The sequence below is a fragment of the Stegastes partitus genome, unplaced genomic scaffold, assembly GCF_000690725.1.
Source record: "Stegastes partitus isolate 25-593 unplaced genomic scaffold, Stegastes_partitus-1.0.2 Scaffold152, whole genome shotgun sequence".
In the NCBI taxonomy this organism is placed as follows: Eukaryota; Metazoa; Chordata; class Actinopteri; family Pomacentridae; genus Stegastes; species Stegastes partitus.
This window is the reverse complement of record NW_007577883.1, coordinates 615698-633666: the sequence shown is the minus strand read 5'-3', so window position 1 is coordinate 633666 and position 17969 is coordinate 615698. Positions and strand designations below refer to the sequence as shown.

Here is a 17969-nt window from a genome sequence, read left to right as displayed (position 1 = left end):
TCATAGCAGGTGAAAAATGGTTACAAGCTGTTTGTTTTGAACAAGTCTTTTCATGGTCACTGTCAATGCCCTTGCATTGTTTCAGTTCAATTGTGGACCTTGAAATAGACCAGACCAGATTCTGAAATATTTTTCTTCATTTTCCATGTTAGACCTTGTGTCAAGCTCTTTTTTTTCCAGGGGAACATGAAAAAATGACACATTTTCTATGTGGTCTGAGACTTTTGGACCCTGTGGTATATGTACTATATTTATGTACTTTCAAAACTGACTGTCACCAACATCCAAATGAAATGATGATAATTACTAAAGACATCAAACAGTTGGGATTTTAACTTAAATATCTGTCATACTTAAACATATTGATAGCTGGCTCTATTTTTAAGCAGTATTGTTTAAAAAAAAAAAAAAAAATTAAAAATCAGTACACTTTAATTTTTGTACTTCTGACCTATTTGGTGGTGAATGTTTTCAGAAATAGCTAATAATTCAGAATTATAAATGTAAAGTAACATCAAGAATACAAGATACTAATGAAGCATTAACAAGGCTATTACACTGTGTGCTTTAACTAAAGCTGTATTTGTACAGAAATTCAGATGTGAATATAAATCCAGCGTTTCCATCAGTTATTCTAGAAAGTGGCACAGCAACTTCATCATGGACAACGAGATTATTTTGAGACAGAATCAAGAGTGGAGAATTGGGAGAAGAGAGTGAGCAAACCACATGAATTCATAAAAGATTTACCTTGACTTCACTGGGAGGAAGTGCACATGCACCCCCGACCCCAAACACACACACACACACACACACACACACACTGCAATGCAGCGTCATCACCACATGCAGCCGTCTGGAGGTGTTCTGCTCTGTTTAGTGTACTATCATGTTGCTTGCAGGCAGAACGTGCAGAAAGCTCAGTAAAACATAAAATCATTATTATGGAACGCTTTGTTCTTGATGGGCCAAATACCATGCTGTTGAGACAGTGCAATTTGGCCAGACATTTCTGTTCCTTTGATAAAAGCTTCCTTGTAATTTTCCTTCACTCCTCTGCTCAGTAGGACACTGACCATTTGCAGACAGTGTGAGAAAAGGTTTGCAAAGATAACAAACATTAAGCCACCAAAGTGACTGTGCTTAAACATTTAGAAAGTGCATTAAATACAAGATTCAACCTCAATATCATCGACAGTTTATTGCTGAGTTGACAAGACTTTTAATATATATATATATTATGATTTTGCTGTAGAACAAGAAAATAAACATTCAAGACCTAAATGCAGAGAAAGAGAGAGATTTACAGGGACAGAACATTTGCTTTGTTTCAAAAAGGTGGATCAATTGGGGCGCCGCTATAGCTCACCTGGTTGAGCTGGCGTCCCATGTGCAGGGCTACAGTCCCAATGTAGAGGTCATGAGTTCGAATCCCACTCATGAGCCTTTCCCACATGTCCTCCCCACATTCTTCTCCCCTACTTTCCTGTCTCTCTCTGACTACACTATCCAATAAAGGTACAAAGGCCAAAAAACTAAATAAAAAAAAAGGTGGCTCATTCACTGTATCCTGATGCTGCCAGTGTAATTAGTGCCAACAATATACTCATCAATCATCCTGTGTCTAAACATCTCAAAATAATTGTTCAGTGTAGAATTTGATACAAACATGGCTTTTCCACATGACAATTATTGCTTCACGTAAGGCAAAAGAAGATATTATGAGGGCTTTAATGACAGCTAAACGTCTCTGCAAAATTTTAAATTGCACTTTGATATAATAAATTCTGTGACTTCAGCAGTACAATCTCGTAAAAGCAAAACTGCAAATCATATGTTGTCAAATTTAAAATTTATTCTTATTTCATTGGTTCATCAGCTTTACTGCTGTAACTGAACATTTATCTCTGTGGTGGTGAAGACAAAAAGACCAAATCTATAATTTATATTGAGCCTCTGATCATGCTGCAGATGAGTCAATACATTTGAAAACTCTAATCTAATTTTAATTCATAACATGATTGATTTCTTTCATTGAGTCTATATTTTACATTTGCATAATGGGTAAATGATCTGACGTGCACAATAAGAACTTTACAGTCTCTACATTCTTATTGCCCTTAAACACACTATGGAACAGGAAAAACTACACTGTAGAATAATTTAGAATAGTGACAGAGAAAATGCCACAAAGACCTTAAAATCCAATGAATGTGTCCTCTGCAAAACATTAATGTGCTCAGAAGACTTCAGATTCCTAATGTGTGTGTCTACGTACTCAAATGTGTGTAACGTGTTGGATCATCTGTCCAAGTTACAAAATTCTTTTGTAATACAGCCATGACATAATTATTCAGTTCCAAACTGAATATAACTTAAATACTTAAAGTGGAGCACTGAACATTTGAAAACAGGAAATCAAACCCTGGACTATTTCTGATTAGTCTTGTTAATCAGATTCCATACATACAACTTTTAACCACTAAAAGTTTTTTTAATGGGCTTCTAAAAATGGTAAATGGATTGCACTTATATGGCACTTTTCTACCTAAGCGGCACTCAAGGCGCTTTACAGTGTTTTCTCATTCACCCATTCACACACATATTCATACAGCAGTGGCGTCAGAGCTGCCATGCAAGGTGCTGCCTGCCATTGTGAGCAACTTTGAGTTCAGTGTCTTGCGCAAGAACATGTCGACTGAGGAGGGGCAGAGGATTAAACCGCCAACCTTACGATCGGAGGACAACCACTCTACCACCTGAGCCATAGTCGCCCTTGTGCAAACTTGATTTAACTCTCTGCGTTGTATTTACAGCACACATGTACTCTACAGTCTGCAGTGCTTACATATGCCATCTGACTGTACACTCCAGGGAGGTTGCATTTCTTTTACGTATACGTCTTATATTTATGAGGCCCCCTGTAACTTTTAGGAATGTGATGCTGAGTGCTGCCTTTTTGTTTTAATAAAGAAAACATCTTTATCCCTGCGTCAACACAGTCAGTGTATAAATTGTCAGTGTTTGGTTTATTTGTTGCTTTCTAATTTATTATGGTCATTACTTTGTGAAACTGGGTATATGTTCACAAAACCTTTTGGCAACTAGGAACACATGATCACTAAATTAATGCAGTAAGAACTGACTGGATTTGGGTGCTCAAAGGTCACAGGTCACTGTGACTACTTTGATCACCTTTGATTACAAAACATGGCAAAGGCAGCAGTCTCCCCCAGAAGAGGTGAAATGATGTCTTTAGTTCTTTCGATCTGCTCCACACTTTCAATTGATAATAAACACCCACCTTGCAGTTGTATGTCTCAGCCATGTTGAATTCTACACTCATGTATGTCCAGACTTGAACTGTTAATGTCATCACTTTATCCTTTAACACATTTCTGTAATATTCCGTAATAAGTATAATTTCTTCAGTTGTCACTAAACGAGTGTTCTGTATTGTCACAGTGACCATGACCTTTGTCTGTATTTCAATCAAGATCGGAAATTAAAGACAAAAATGACATGATTTGTAAAACAACAACAAAGAAAGAAAGAAAAAAAAAGAGCATTAGTTGAAGCACCAGGAATAATAACATTCATTTTCCACACTCACTTTGTAAGTGTCGGTTAAGAAGCTAATTCCACAGTCAAAGATACTGCAGTATGCCAAATGTATGTTCAGAAAGCATCAGCCACCTTGTAGAATCACTAGCTTCAGAGCAAAGTGAAGCCAAAATCAACAAAAGTGCTCATATGACAACGCCAGTCCACAGAAACTTGGACTTGAGATCAATGGCGTCTCAGTTGGTTCATTAATCCCTTCGTGGCTGTCCAGCACATGGCCCACTTTGACCACTTACGGCCCATCAGCAGTGCATGGAGCAAGAGGTGCAAGTGCTCATCATAGCCCTGTCACACCCAGACCAACATCTTGCTTCAGTCAAGACTAATAAGCAAAGCTTTGTCTCCAGGGAGCTCATCGAAGACAGCTAACAATGTGGACACATCAATGGGTCAGGTCCAACACCAGGCACTCTGCTGCTGCTGCTGCAGCTGCATAGAACTATGCAGGATTCCCTAAACTGTGAGGATAGATGTCAGAGGGATGAGAAGCTGTTGTCAAGTAAGGCCACAGATTATGTACCAACATCAAATATTTTCCTTTGCTAACAAGGAAGTAAACCTTTTATATATGCAGCGGTGTCCAAACAACAACTCTAGTTCATTGTTTTAGCAATTTCTCAAGATTTCAACACATTCTCAAATGGTAGGATTTGTCTTGTCAGCGATTAACTGTAGGTTGGTTATACAAAACAAGACATCTGAAGATGTTACCTTGGGCTCTGCAAAGTTGTCACTGGTATGTTTCCCAATTTGTTACCTGAAAAAATATTATCATCAGACTAATAGATAATAGGAAGTCATTATTAGCTACAGCTCCAGTTTTATCCCTCCTGTCCCTTCCCCTCTTATCCATTGGCAGTCCGGCAAAGCAACAGGTCGTAGCTCAACAGCTGGGATAAAAATTAAGTTATTCAGATGACAAAATTGTCAGCTGATAATGGTTCTTAAGCGTAAGAAGCGGAATAAGACAAATGATCCTTGTTGAAATAAGTTAATTCCCATCTCTCACTCCATGTTGTTTTTGGACAGTTGCTTAGATTAACAGCCTGCAGTCTTGAAAGCAGCTCTGTGAGGGTTTAACTAAGCATTTACATGTTAAATGCTAATGTCAGCGGCCTGCTTATAATGCAGTTTAAATGATTTGATGTTTAACTATAATAACATTTGATGTGTTCACTATATGAGCTTAGTGTGTTAGCACACTAAATGTCCAATACAGACAAACTGAAAGTCTGATGTTGGGTAAAGAGTCACTCTCTGAAGACCATAAACATAAACTATCAAATCAGTCCATCCAAAATGTGTAGAGGTAGTACAGCCTGGACCAAAGTTGGGGACAGACTGGCCAAAACTGGCATTAGATCCAAGCAAACAGTGCAGTTAGAGAGATGTAAAGTAGTAAATTAACACAAGTAAGAAAGGAAGCTGTCTCTGTGGTTATATTCTGTTTTTGCATGTTGTCATAGTGGTTCAGAGGCCAGTGCTATTTAATGCTCTGACATTTTAGCCATTTTGAATCAACAATAAAGGTTAAATGTAGTTAGCTTTGCATGACTTTCATCGAATTAACACATTACACAGTTACTCATTAAAAGCAGTTTCCCAAGAGATTAAAAAAAAACAAAAACATCTTCATACATAAAGTTGTACAGCCATGCCAAGTCTTCATAGCTGTTTCAAACTGCCACACTTGGAGCTGGGGTGCAAAGTAGAGGTCAGCTACCTGAAACCCAAAAAGTCCTCATGACACTTTGTTTTTGTTTTACTTTCCAGTGGGTACTTCAGAGTGTAGTGAATGCATGGTGTTCACTCGGCTAGCAAGCAGTCAGTGAAAGATGGCATGAAATAAAAGCTTGCTAAAGGAGAATTTCCTAAAATCTCTAATGATTTAGGAAAGACTATTGCACTGCACGTGCATTTAAGCAGTAAAGTTTCTCTGGTCTTGATTGCATGCACAGTATTTTAGACATACATCCCTACAACTATCTGCTTGGAAACTAAATACGAGTATCGTTCATGGCTGAGTTTCAGATCATTATCAAATCAAACTGGGATGAGAGGAGTTTGTTTCAAATGGTAGAAATACATCTAATAAAATGAGCACATATAAAACAACTGTGACAGCGAGTGTCAGCTGCCCAACAGAAAATATAGTTTCAGTGCAGCATTTATTAAAAACAACATATGGTGTGTCAATATGTGTTGATGTTAGGACCGTGTTGTCCTGTCGTCCTGAATGAGACACTCAGCTGTGCTGGCAGTGACATGCTGCCTCTCAGAGAGCAGGGTGGAGGGTTGAGAGCTTTTGCTGGGAGAGGGAGGAGAGAGATTAGCCTAAACGACAGCTCTATTAGAGACTTAACCTGGGCTTTGATCATTTCCTGAGCTCCCCTTCAGATCAGCCCGAGCAACAGACGGCAAATCTGACAGGCTCCTGCTCCACCTACCCACCACCCACCCCCCACCCCCGTCCCATCTCCCCACTCCCTCCACACCATCACCACCACCGCTCATATCCCTCATAATGTATCCAGGCTTCACTGTGATCAAAGACCCCCTCTCTGGTGACTGAAGCTCCCATCTGTCTGCCCACAAAAGAGAAGACTGGGAGAGACAGGCCGACTGTCAGACTGAATGAAAGGCGCACATATGAGTACAGTATTCCTGAGTCCATACACAAAAAGCATATGTGATGTTTGTTTTTGCTCTGACACATCCTCCTTTCCTCTTTTCTTTGTAGCTGAACTGCAGCACAGTGAGTTGTGCCAGCAACTCCCTCTGCAGTGTCAAATGTGATTGGTATGAACATACATTACAGTTATGATTGCACTGTGCAAAGCATACACATATATAGGCATATTCATTTTGGTGCTGACTGGCCAAAATGGGCACATTCAGCAGAATAAAAGACCTGAGGCTTTATTCATAAAGCTCCTCACTGCCAGCAGCGGCTTGCACTACATTTCATGCTCACTAATTGGAGCTTTTTCATAAATTACTGAGGTTGTGATTGCCTGAAACACACTGCTGCTTACATGTTCACAGCAATTACTTCAGAGAAACAATGAAAATCAACACATTAATCAAGTTTTACATCGTTAACAGCCACAGTAATTATGTGTAAGTGTCTAGTAAGAGAGAAAATATAAAATGGCTTCAGAATAACATTGAGAAATCATGCTTTAAATAAGAAAACACGATGTAAAAAATAATCAAGTAAATCACTGTAACCCTGCAGTGATGAATGTGTCTAAGGAGTTGACCATATTTCCTGATGGCAATGTTGTTTTTCTGAAAGGATTCATAGTACTTACGAAAGTCAGAAATCTTCTCAATCTGAAAATGGGGCCTTTCAAGAAAAAGGGTGCTTTAGAATTTGTCAAGATGCCCCGCTCCAGCAGATTTAAAACAAAACCAAAAGTCCTTTTCCACGATAGGAACTTAATGACCTGTACGCTGGAGCTTCCCATTACCAAAACCGTAGAGGAAGTTGTGGTCTGTCTTTTACAAACTGTTAAGGATCATTGGAAGGTGATGCCCCTCCAGATATGCTCCATATGTAAATGGAGAATCTTTTACTTTAAACAATTTGCTCTTAAAGGGATAAAATGTCCTGTTATAAGTTTTGTCAAAACCATTTAAAAAGATCTGGAACAAGTTTGGTGGATTTCTGTGTGTGTTTTGAGGTGAGGTGGCTTGTGTGTGTTATTTCATTTCAGCAATGACGTCCTGAGTTTTAGAATGCAAGCAACCTTAAACAAAAAAAGAGAGAGTTTCTTTTTCAACTCACAAAATGAAACATTAGTTCATTGTCATCACCATCTATTCATCTCCAGCTCTATCTCCACTGAGTCTCTCTCCATCTGTCTATCTTTCTCCCTCAAACACACACACACACACACACACACACACACACACACACACACACACACATATATAGAGAGAGAGACCTCTAGTTTGGCTGGGAACATGTTTTGCCTCAGGGGTTCTATCTTGCTCCTGCCCCATTACAAGGCTAATGAAAGCACTGAGAGGATCAAATCCAATGAAGCTGCTTTTCGCACTGCTTAACCCTTATAAAAAAATCTGTGACCTTTGCGCGAAAGCCAACACACACACATACATGCAAGATCAGAATACATATATGTAAATGTATACAAAAAGTGGGCAATGGGAAGTCGGTATGTATGCATGTATGTGTGTGTATGTATGGATAAGTGTAATTTGTCCTCCTCATATTTGTTCAACTTTTTTTTTCCATATAATTGTTTTATTTGTTTGTATTTTTACTCGTGTACATGTAGTGTTGATTGCTTGAATTATTCAGTTCTTCATGAATAATAAATGTGTTGTGATGACTGGAACACCTGACTCTGATTACCTACTTTGTAAGAAAAAAACAGGATGACTTCTGAAATCCGTGCTACAGTGTTGAGATGCAACTGCTATTGATAGCGCATGTCTTAAAGTAAGTGCTGCTGCTGGTTTCTGTCAAGAGAATGTTTTTTTCTTGTACCCAGTTATAAATCTTCATTTATAAATGATCTAGTTTAAATATCTACACAGAAATTTGTCTACCAAATAATGATATACCATAATGCCACGGGAACCAATTTTCATGCATTTGTTCTATAAACCTAACAGAGAGCACAACAGAAACAGTTTGCATCCCTTCAGTTGACACAGGTGTACACATAAAACTCATTCAGTTTTGCTACATTCACTTTGATCTACCATTTCACTATTCTACTTTATCATTATATCTAATTATATATTATACTAATTATCTATAGACCAACTTTTTCATTCAAATACAACTCCAACTGCAATAAAGAAAACAACCAGACTAACCAATAGTGAATGTAAGCTATCCACCAGGGTCAGAAAATGATGCCAGAACAACATTGCCAACTACAGTTCCTTAAGCGGCCACCTGAGGGTGGCTGCAAAACTCAATCCCCATCCTCTAATATAAATCTTCACAGCAGAAATACACATTTACAGACTGGTACAAAACATGGTTTGGGTCTTTATTGCTACTTTCCCAATTCACGACAACTGTACAGGGGGCGATTTTTTATAACTCATCCATTTAAATTGTGTTGAGGATTATTATCTTACATAATTAAAGGTGGGGCTGCTTTGGGAGAGCCACATGACAGCCTACCTCAGCTTCACCCAAGTTCCACCTGCATGCTCATTTTTGGGCTAGCCTAAAATGTAGTTTGTTGCCTCTAGCTGGACCGTCTCCGCAGTGTATATAATGCACTGTGTATGTAGTGTGTATATTTGCATTGTTCAGCATATTGTTTTGGTTTGACGGTCCACAATTGTGCTGTTTGTGTGTGCATTTAGCAATTAAACTGGGAACTGAACTTGAACCCAGCTTGCTGTGTCAGAGGCTGAGGCTTGATACGAGGTATTCCACAACCATATCAAGGTCATAATACTCCACATCAAAGTTCCTAAGCCCTCCCTTCCCATTTTAAGATCTGGGAATGATCCGGTTTACTTTTTTTTTAGAAGCTGATGCTCTGAATCAGGGTTGAATTCATATGCTGTTATCCAACATTTTAGACAACTGTGCTTATTGTGTGCCAGCGTATTATCCCTGTTAGTCTGAGGTCTAGTGATGATAACAATATCTAACTTTTCTTGCTTCTAAACTGGAGAAGAAGACTTTACTTAATCTTGAAAAGGTAAAGGTAATCTTGAAAAAGGACTTTCATTAGCTTCCAATGTGTTTGAGATAGGATCATAATGGTTTTCTTTGTTTCCTCAGTGACTGAACCTTTGTTGTATATGAGTAAAAATGTGACTGTTTTTTTTTTTAAAATTCCTGCCAATTACCCTTTATCTCTCTGCTTTTGATTCTAAGACATCATTAAATAACAAAATTTTTATGTATGTTGATTGACAGAGTGCTAATTTTATTGTTCATGTGCAATAAGCAGCAGCTAGATGAGCATTTCACTTCCAGTACTGCGCTTTAGTTTCAGCTACATGTTGATCCATTTAAGTTCAGCTAAATGTTGCTCTTTTCCATGTTGATATGTTCCAAATGAAAATACTAACTGTTACCAAGCATCTCAGTTTATCATGTTGGAAAAATTAGAACCTGATGATGCACTGCATTAATGGCATTACCACATCAATGGCATTTCCTCCTTAATAACTAAACCAAAATTCATGGCAATCCCCCAACTGCCAAGGCATTTCACTCTAAATATAAATATGAACCTCATGGTGGCGCTGTAGGAAAAGTCACAGGATGTAATTTGGACTCATCCTCTGGGATGATGAATATTTTTAAGTTCAGGGTGTCCATCAGGCAGTTGTTGAGGTGTTTCAGTCTTGATCAAAGAGATCCAAAAGGTTGCCATTAACATGCTAAAAACCATTCTTTACATATAGCTAAAAAAACAAACAAAAACTTTGAAGAAAGCCTATGGACATTTGATTTAGTGGTCACGCCCTCTCCACATATTGCATTTACAACAAACTTTTCATCTTCACTGCCTCTTTCACTTTGTAACAATCAAAAAGATCTTCATGAGTTTTAGTGTAGATGTCATTACTGAGGTAAAAGAAATGGCTAGACTTGATTTTAGATATCTTGGTGAGTCCAAATCAATGGCATTCGGTTCATCACCACTTTATTTATTGTGTACTGTAGATTGTAACCGAAATAAACCACTAATTAATTCATTCATATATAGAGGGTGAAAGAGGTAAGTCAGCTTAGCAGTATGTTGTATGCTTATGTACATTAGGCCAGTATTCCACAGCTGTAAAATGCGACATGTAGAACATTATTATATATTAAATCAGTCCTTACCGACTGGCTGGTAGCCCTGCCTCATAGGACCTCCAAATGGGTTACGACTGCCAAAGGAACCCCCGTCAATGGAACCGTACGACATTTTGTCTGATGTTTGGTGGCGTGTCAGCTGCAGGTGCCTGGGGAGGAAACACTTATCAGAATTAAACAAGAGAACACAATTTATGTCAACTTTGCTCACAGTACTGACAATAAGTGAGGGCTGGTAATGGAGGTTTTACAGAACTCCTCTCAAATTTCTGTCCCACATGAATGAACGCTGTGATAACTGAGCAGGTGGCATGGGCTGTCATCATAAGATTGATATATAACCCTTTAACATCTACAAGTTGTTTTGTTGTTGTTTGTTTGTTTTCCATTGAAATGTAAGCCTTTGTATGTGAACTATTTTGTTTATCACTGTTGCTGATGCATACATGCATGTGCACCCATAACAACCCTGAAACCACAGAGCCACTCCACATGACATATCCAAATTTAATATTTCTTTTTTTTTCTTTTTTCTTTCTTTTTCTTTATTTCAGAGGTGTTTTTATTGAAAATCAATAGCAATACAAAAAACAAAACAAAACTGTGATTGTACAGACACCCCCCCCCCCGTATCTAACAAAAATTGTTACCTGTAACAATCCAGCCACACCTAATTATAAATGATAAGGTGCCCACCCTCCACCCCTTCCACCCCCCTCAATTTTATAAACAAAAAATAAAAAACAGTAAATAAATTATGAACAGAGCAACAATGACAAAAAAGATTTACCAGACATTGGTGAATGCACTGAAAATAAATATATACAAAGATGTATGTTCATAAAGAAAAAAAAAGAAGAGAGAGAAAAAAAACAAACAGCAAAAAAATTGAATAAATAAAAAATAAAAAAAATTCATTAACAAATTTACAAATTAACGAATTTAATATTTCTTATCAAGAAATGAGGGAAAGAAAGGTTTTTTAAAAAAATATTTTTTCCCCCTAACAGTAACACAAAAAATATATGTATATCTGTGACATCACCCACAGCAGAGACCTTCTGAAGTCTGGATTTGTGCTGGGTTTATCTGGCTGCCATCTCTATGAGTTAGCAAAGCCATACTTATTTAGCAAAAAGACTAAGAATAAAGTTGCAGGGTTTAAAACGTGTGTAGACTGAGAAGGTACAAGCATTTGCCAGCCAGCATGGCTGACTGGCATAAACTGAAACAACAGTCCACCAAGCAAACGTAAAGACCTCAAAACACACCTTTCTGTAAACCTTGAAGACCTCAGAAATGTGGTTTCAAGTCCTAATAGACCAGTGTGTCGTATAAAGTGGCATGTAGTGATGAGGCTGCAGATTGAATCTGAATACCCCTCCCTGTCTCTCCCTTTCCAAGTGTGTAGGGGAACCTGCAGGGGCTGCCAATTGAACTTAGAAGTGAAAAAGACAATATAGTGTCAGTGTTGGTTTGTCTGTTGAGGGCTATTGTACAAATATTGAGGCACAACATGGATAGCTTCTTGGAACAGGACCCTATGTAGAAGTAAGGACAACACAATAGCAATAATATTTCAGTGATATTCTAATGAAATAATACCAAGAGAAGGAGAAAATTACATATTTTCTATGTTGAGCACATTTTTTGCTAATACTTAACATTTTTAAATTCCAATTTTTTAAATGTTAAATGAAGGACTTATCTTTAAAGTACTCAAATAAGTGACTAGAATGCTTCCATCACTGAACTAGCCTAACAATGTCCTTAATCCATCTCTGTACTCAATGTTCAGCCAAGGGATTTACGCAGATCTTCTCATTTCACTCTTGAAATGAACGTTAATATCCACATTTCCCTAAATGTTGAAATATTCCTTTAATCCCCACACCTGGTAAAGCTCAAAGATGACAAAAAAACAAAACAAGGAAACTATCCATCCTGTTTTTGTACTTGATGTGGCAAAGATTTTAGACACTAAAGGGCTACAGGAGTCTTAATTTGCAGTAATTTGAAATGTTTGGGCCATATGAATAAAAAACACATTTGCATTCTTGCAAGGCCACTTTTGTGTGTGGGTGTGTATCATTACAGGAATATAAGTGAAACAGTATGGGCCATCAAATATGCAGGGACAAAAGTAGCAAGTGAGTATTTCAGAGTCAGACTCTTCAGAATGTTAACCCATAACCCACTTTCGTGAGGAGAGGCGCAGAGGGTGTAGAATACTAATCTGAATGCTGCAGAAAAGGTCATATCATCATATGAACATGTGTTTCACCTGCGGCCAGAGACACACAGTCAGATCAACTAATCTCTCCCAGCGCTTCAGCATGTCCACCTAAAGTGAGACTATGATGCTGGTCATCAAGTGGCCAAAGCTCCTTTCCCAGCCGTGAAAGACAAGCATTCAGACAAGCAGGAGAATGTGATTACACTCCAGAGTCACTGTGCTGCCCATTGTTGTGGTGAAGCCAGTGAATCCGGCCTATAGGACTGGCATTATGGGTATGAGGAGCAGCCAGAGATTCAGCATCCGCACATTACACAGAGACAGATTCACTGGGCCACGAGAAGGTTTAATCCGATTAATTTTCATTGAGAAAGGAGATTAATTACTTTTGGCAGTCCATAAACAATCTTCACTCTGCTTGATTTCAAGCCCAGTGACTGTGCCTCACATCCCCTGTGAAGTGTGGACACGCACCGCCTCTGTCTGTATGCACGATGCACACTCATATTCACATCTACACACATTTGAATAAACCTTGCCCTTCCACCACTGTGTGGAATTATAAATCCCCACTTGTTCACTTAGTTTGTCAAACAACTCAAAATTGAGGTCATTACAGTGGTGATGAAACATAAAAAAAATAGGTATATTGCTGTGCCATTACTCATGCACATGATGGCATCATCCCTGGTGATGTCATCAGAGCTTGCCCTGTCCTCTGAATCTCAGGCGTCTGCCGCAGCATCCTCCCTGTGGTTGTCACTAAGGCTAAACACACCGACATTTAACAGGAACTGCTTCTGTGCTTTATGTGATAAATAATATTACTGCCCAGGCACATTTGAACTATGAACTAATTTGTCATAAAACCAGAAAAAAAGACAGAGTAAATATCATTATTCCTCTTTAAACACTCTATGCTCACCATATTTCCAGCTGACATGCTTGTGGGTGCATTGTTCTATTGTAATTCAAGTGTGGACAATACTTGGAGACTAAACAAACAGTATGCAGACCTCAGTGTTTTGACATTACTGTGTGCCTTCACCCTAGTTACATTAAGAGAAGCTGCTGAGCATTGCTGGCCGTAGTAGAACACGACATAGAATAGTACAATTTGTTTACTATGAATAATCTGCACTAACTACACATACAGGCTCTGTGGAAAATAGGGACAAAGCATCTAGTAAATATAGTGAGGCTGCTTGTAATCTGTAGAATTTACAGTCCGTTTTATGCTGCCTGACAGGTTTTCTCCTGTAAAACTGTGAATATCACATTTAATGTTACACAACAGCTGGGACGCAAAGAAAAAAAACAAACAAACATCATAATATTAAGATGGTAACGAGTGGCTAATTACCTAATGTCTTAAGTTAGAGGATATATTGATCTGTGTTGCAGATGGTTCCATTTGTAGCCCAAAGAGTAAAGAAAATACCAGATGGACACATTGTTGTCATAGACGTCACTTTGCAGGGCAGAAATCACATGCATTCTGTGTCAGTAAAACAACATTCAGGTTTCAGTATACTGGTCATTTTTGTCCTTGTATTTCAGGAAACACACACACCTCTCTGCCACAGCATGGGTGGTCAGCATGCAAGGAGAGTTTTAGGGAACGTGTGGATTTGAGTTTCATGTGGTGGCGTCCATCCATTAGCTATACACTGCCTAATCCTCACTAGGGTCATGGGGGGCTGGACCCTATCCCAGCTGACTCAGGGTGAAGGCACCCTGGGCAGGTCGCCAGTCTATCACAGGGCTACACTTAGAGACAGACAACCAAGCACACTCACATTCACACCTACAGACAATTTACAATCACCAATTAACCTCAACATGTTTTTGGACTGTGTGGGAGGAAGCCGGAGAACCCGGAGAGAACCCACGCTGCACAGGGAGGTTTGTCTATATGTTAATGTAAATGAATCTGTTTGTGACTTACAGCAGGATATCAGAGACTTTACACTGACATCAGTGTCTTAAGGTTCTGGACTTCTAATATTGTTTGGTATTTGGATTTGGCTAAAAACCACCAGCGAGTAATTGTCTAGTCATTTATTCAAAAGAGTACAATTTGAGCCCCTTAAAAAATATATATGTATTTTTGCATTCTCATTGGTTCACCACTTCTCATTACACTTTCAGCATTAAAGGTCCCATACTGTGTCCATTTTCAGCAAATTAATGAAGTCACACCTGTCCCTAGAATGTGTCTTTCTGTTTATCATTTCAATATACCACAAACACGTTAATTCTACCATGATTGCGTAATACCTGCAAAACAGCTGAGTGCATATCAGCCAACTGAGATGTAAATGTGTGTGAGACTTTCTATATCTTCTTACTTTCTTATATATATCTTCTCACTGTAGCAGTCAGTGCTTCAAGCCTTTGGTTTAATTTGCCAAGCGTCAGTATAATCCTGTAACTGATGTGCCACAAGATGACATTACTCACATATAATTATTCAGATAATTCTGTCAAAATATGCATGTGACACAAATGTTTCATGTCATCTGTTTCTGCCTTATATAATGCTCAGGGTCACAGAATTCATTGACAAATTTTTAAGAGCAGTGCTCTCAAAGGTAAACTTAAACGGTTGTTGTCCTTGTTTATCTTAAATTTGCTTTCTTTTGTGTATTTACATTTTAAAATGCTTTATTGATTTTTATCTGTTTTTATTCACCCTTATTCAAATAGTTAGATAATTTCACTTGTACCTTTATTTATATTTGCTATATGCAATACAGTACAAACGTGGCTGCCCTGATGCTTATATCACCCACTTCAGGGGGCTGCCGCTCTAGTGGAAAAAAACAGAGATAACTGATCATGGAATCGTCAGTAGAGACTTTTTGCATACAACTTCTCAGTATATTGTTTCATCCTACATTATAATAAAGTTAGTCTTTTACAATTAGATGATAAAATGAGTCACATCACAGGCAGTGCACCTTATAAATACAGCTAAGTGCAATATGCTATATTCATACTGTATACACTTATTATCGCAGTCCCAAAATGTAAGAATAAAGCATTTCTTCTGTTAACTCCTGCTTGGAAACAATGCATTTTCTTAAACCAAATACAGGGCTTTTGAAGCAGTTTTACAGCACATGAAAATTCCAGGTGGTGAACGATTTTTCTAGCACATCAATTGCCACTTTTGAATGGAGACAGCCCTCGTTCGTAGAGAAAAATAAGCTCTTACACTGGTAAACAGAGTAGAAGTGAGGTAGAGCAGTGTGCACCCCTGTGTGACACTGCAGGACACAGAAGGATGGTAAATACAGGCCTGGCAGGGCACAGTGACTGGATTCACAGCTACTCACCACCCCCACTGGTTTTCATTCAGTCCCCCACTCCTTTCACAGCTGTCATTATCAGCAACACAAGGCTTAGCTTAGCCTGAGCAGGCAACTGAGCAGAAATAAGCCTACGCCCTGGACACAAATGCTGCATTTATCACAAACAAGCAAAGGCCAACCTGAGACGGGACTGTGTGTAAGCATGTGTGTGTGGGCGGTTTCGCTTGATGCGGAGGTTTTTCAAGGCTGATATCATTATTTGTAGATGGAAGTGACCAATAATATTTTTGTTATTCAATGCTGTTATGTTCTACCATTTTAGTATATATAATATTTAGTGTTTGTTGATCATCATCAGTTCCGATGTGTCTTGATCATGAGGAAAACCTCTAAAACAGCTTATCCCCACGATTCTGAGAAGGTCACAGAGCGTGACACGCTTATTCAAAGCTCCCCACACAACGAAAATGGACAGGCAGCCGAGTACTCCTATGACTAAATGGATGCAGCATTTTTGAATGTCATATTTGTCGTGTTACAATAGGAGAATCAGTCAAACCTGACATGGTGAAAAAGAACATGGAAAACATAAAACATGACATTTCTGTCTGTTTCATGTATTACTTTGTGGAAGGTTATGTAATCACACTGTGATCAACGCAGCTCTGCCGCTGTGCCTAATTTTCATTCCACCGGCGCAGTAGTTTATTTAGTTTAGATATATATCTTACCTTAAAATGTGTTTGTTGATCTGAAACATTTAAGTGTAGCAAATATCCAAAAAAGTAGAAGACATCTGCATGGGGACAAATACTTTTTCACAGCACTGTATTTCCTACACAGAACAGAACAATTACTTTCTAATTACAGTGAAAAAAAGAACAGTTGGCACAGTGGGTAAGTACCCTGAGTTATTTGAGATTCAAAGAAAATCTTGAAATTGTCGGGTCATGTTGTGTCAAGTCTATTCAATTATGAGGTTAGAATTTTGCAGTCCGCCCAAGTGAAATTACCAGCTGCTTACGTACTTCACCAATTTGACTTCTTCCACTTTCATAAAATCTGATAGTGATTTCTCAGAAACATGCCACAATTTTTTCCTCGGAGGGATGCATATTAACATGAATATTCATGGGACATGGACTGTAAATAGTACCAACAGTAGTCCTAAAGTGCATAAACTCATTTCAACTTGTCAAAATATTGCCTTCTCACAACACGTCGATGCAATGGTGTGAATTGCACACATTCACCAAAGTACTGATAGATGACATAATGGCTTTTAAAAAAAAGTACAAGAGACTGTCCTTTTTTCATTTATGAAATTCAATATAATGAACAGTAGATGGAGGACTAAAGCACATCAATAACACTTCAAGTGATCGAGACATTAGAAACAGTAGTTTAGACAAAACACAACCATTTAGTAACTATTAATTCTTTAATAGTTGTCAGTGGTCTTTTGATCTTATTATATGCAGAGTTTGTCCTAAATGTTGGACCTGACCTGAAACAGACCTGTGAATAGCCTCCATGCTTGTATGACATCCTTACTCATGTAACTACATGTATATACGATGAAAAACAAACATGTTTTACAGTCAAAAAGTATTATATTCCTCTACTGCACAGAGGTCGCAAGAAGGCGGTCGGAGTATATAATGGGCTTAGAAAGCACAAAGTGTTCACACCAGAGACTTGGCTTTCACATGGTGAAGTTATGCGCTTACGCAACAAGGAAGTGCTCTGACTGTTTCTATGTCTTTTAACTTGCCGTCTGCAACAGAAACAGATGGATCTGTTCAGCCTGTGATCAGGCCTGTGATTGTCAGGTCTGACAATCATTCACAGCTGCTAACATGGCAGCTCTAATTAGATCAGTTCTCCCACACAGTGCCCACAGAAGCTAACTTGTCCATGTGTTCTTTTCTGTGTTTATAACAATACACTATCATACCAGAAACGGTTTGAGTGTATTATA

General features: G+C 38.4%; 1 protein-coding gene across 1 annotated transcript in view; it reads right to left on the bottom strand.

The window, feature by feature from the left end:
• tsnare1 (T-SNARE Domain Containing 1) overlaps positions 1-17969 on the bottom strand; it is a 157052-nt gene that overhangs the window by 101879 nt on the left and 37204 nt on the right. The window contains exon 2 of the mRNA XM_008279294.1: positions 10463-10584. Coding sequence (XP_008277516.1) covers positions 10463-10547 — 85 coding nt within the window. The 5' untranslated portion in view covers positions 10548-10584. The remainder of the gene's footprint in view (positions 1-10462; positions 10585-17969) is intronic.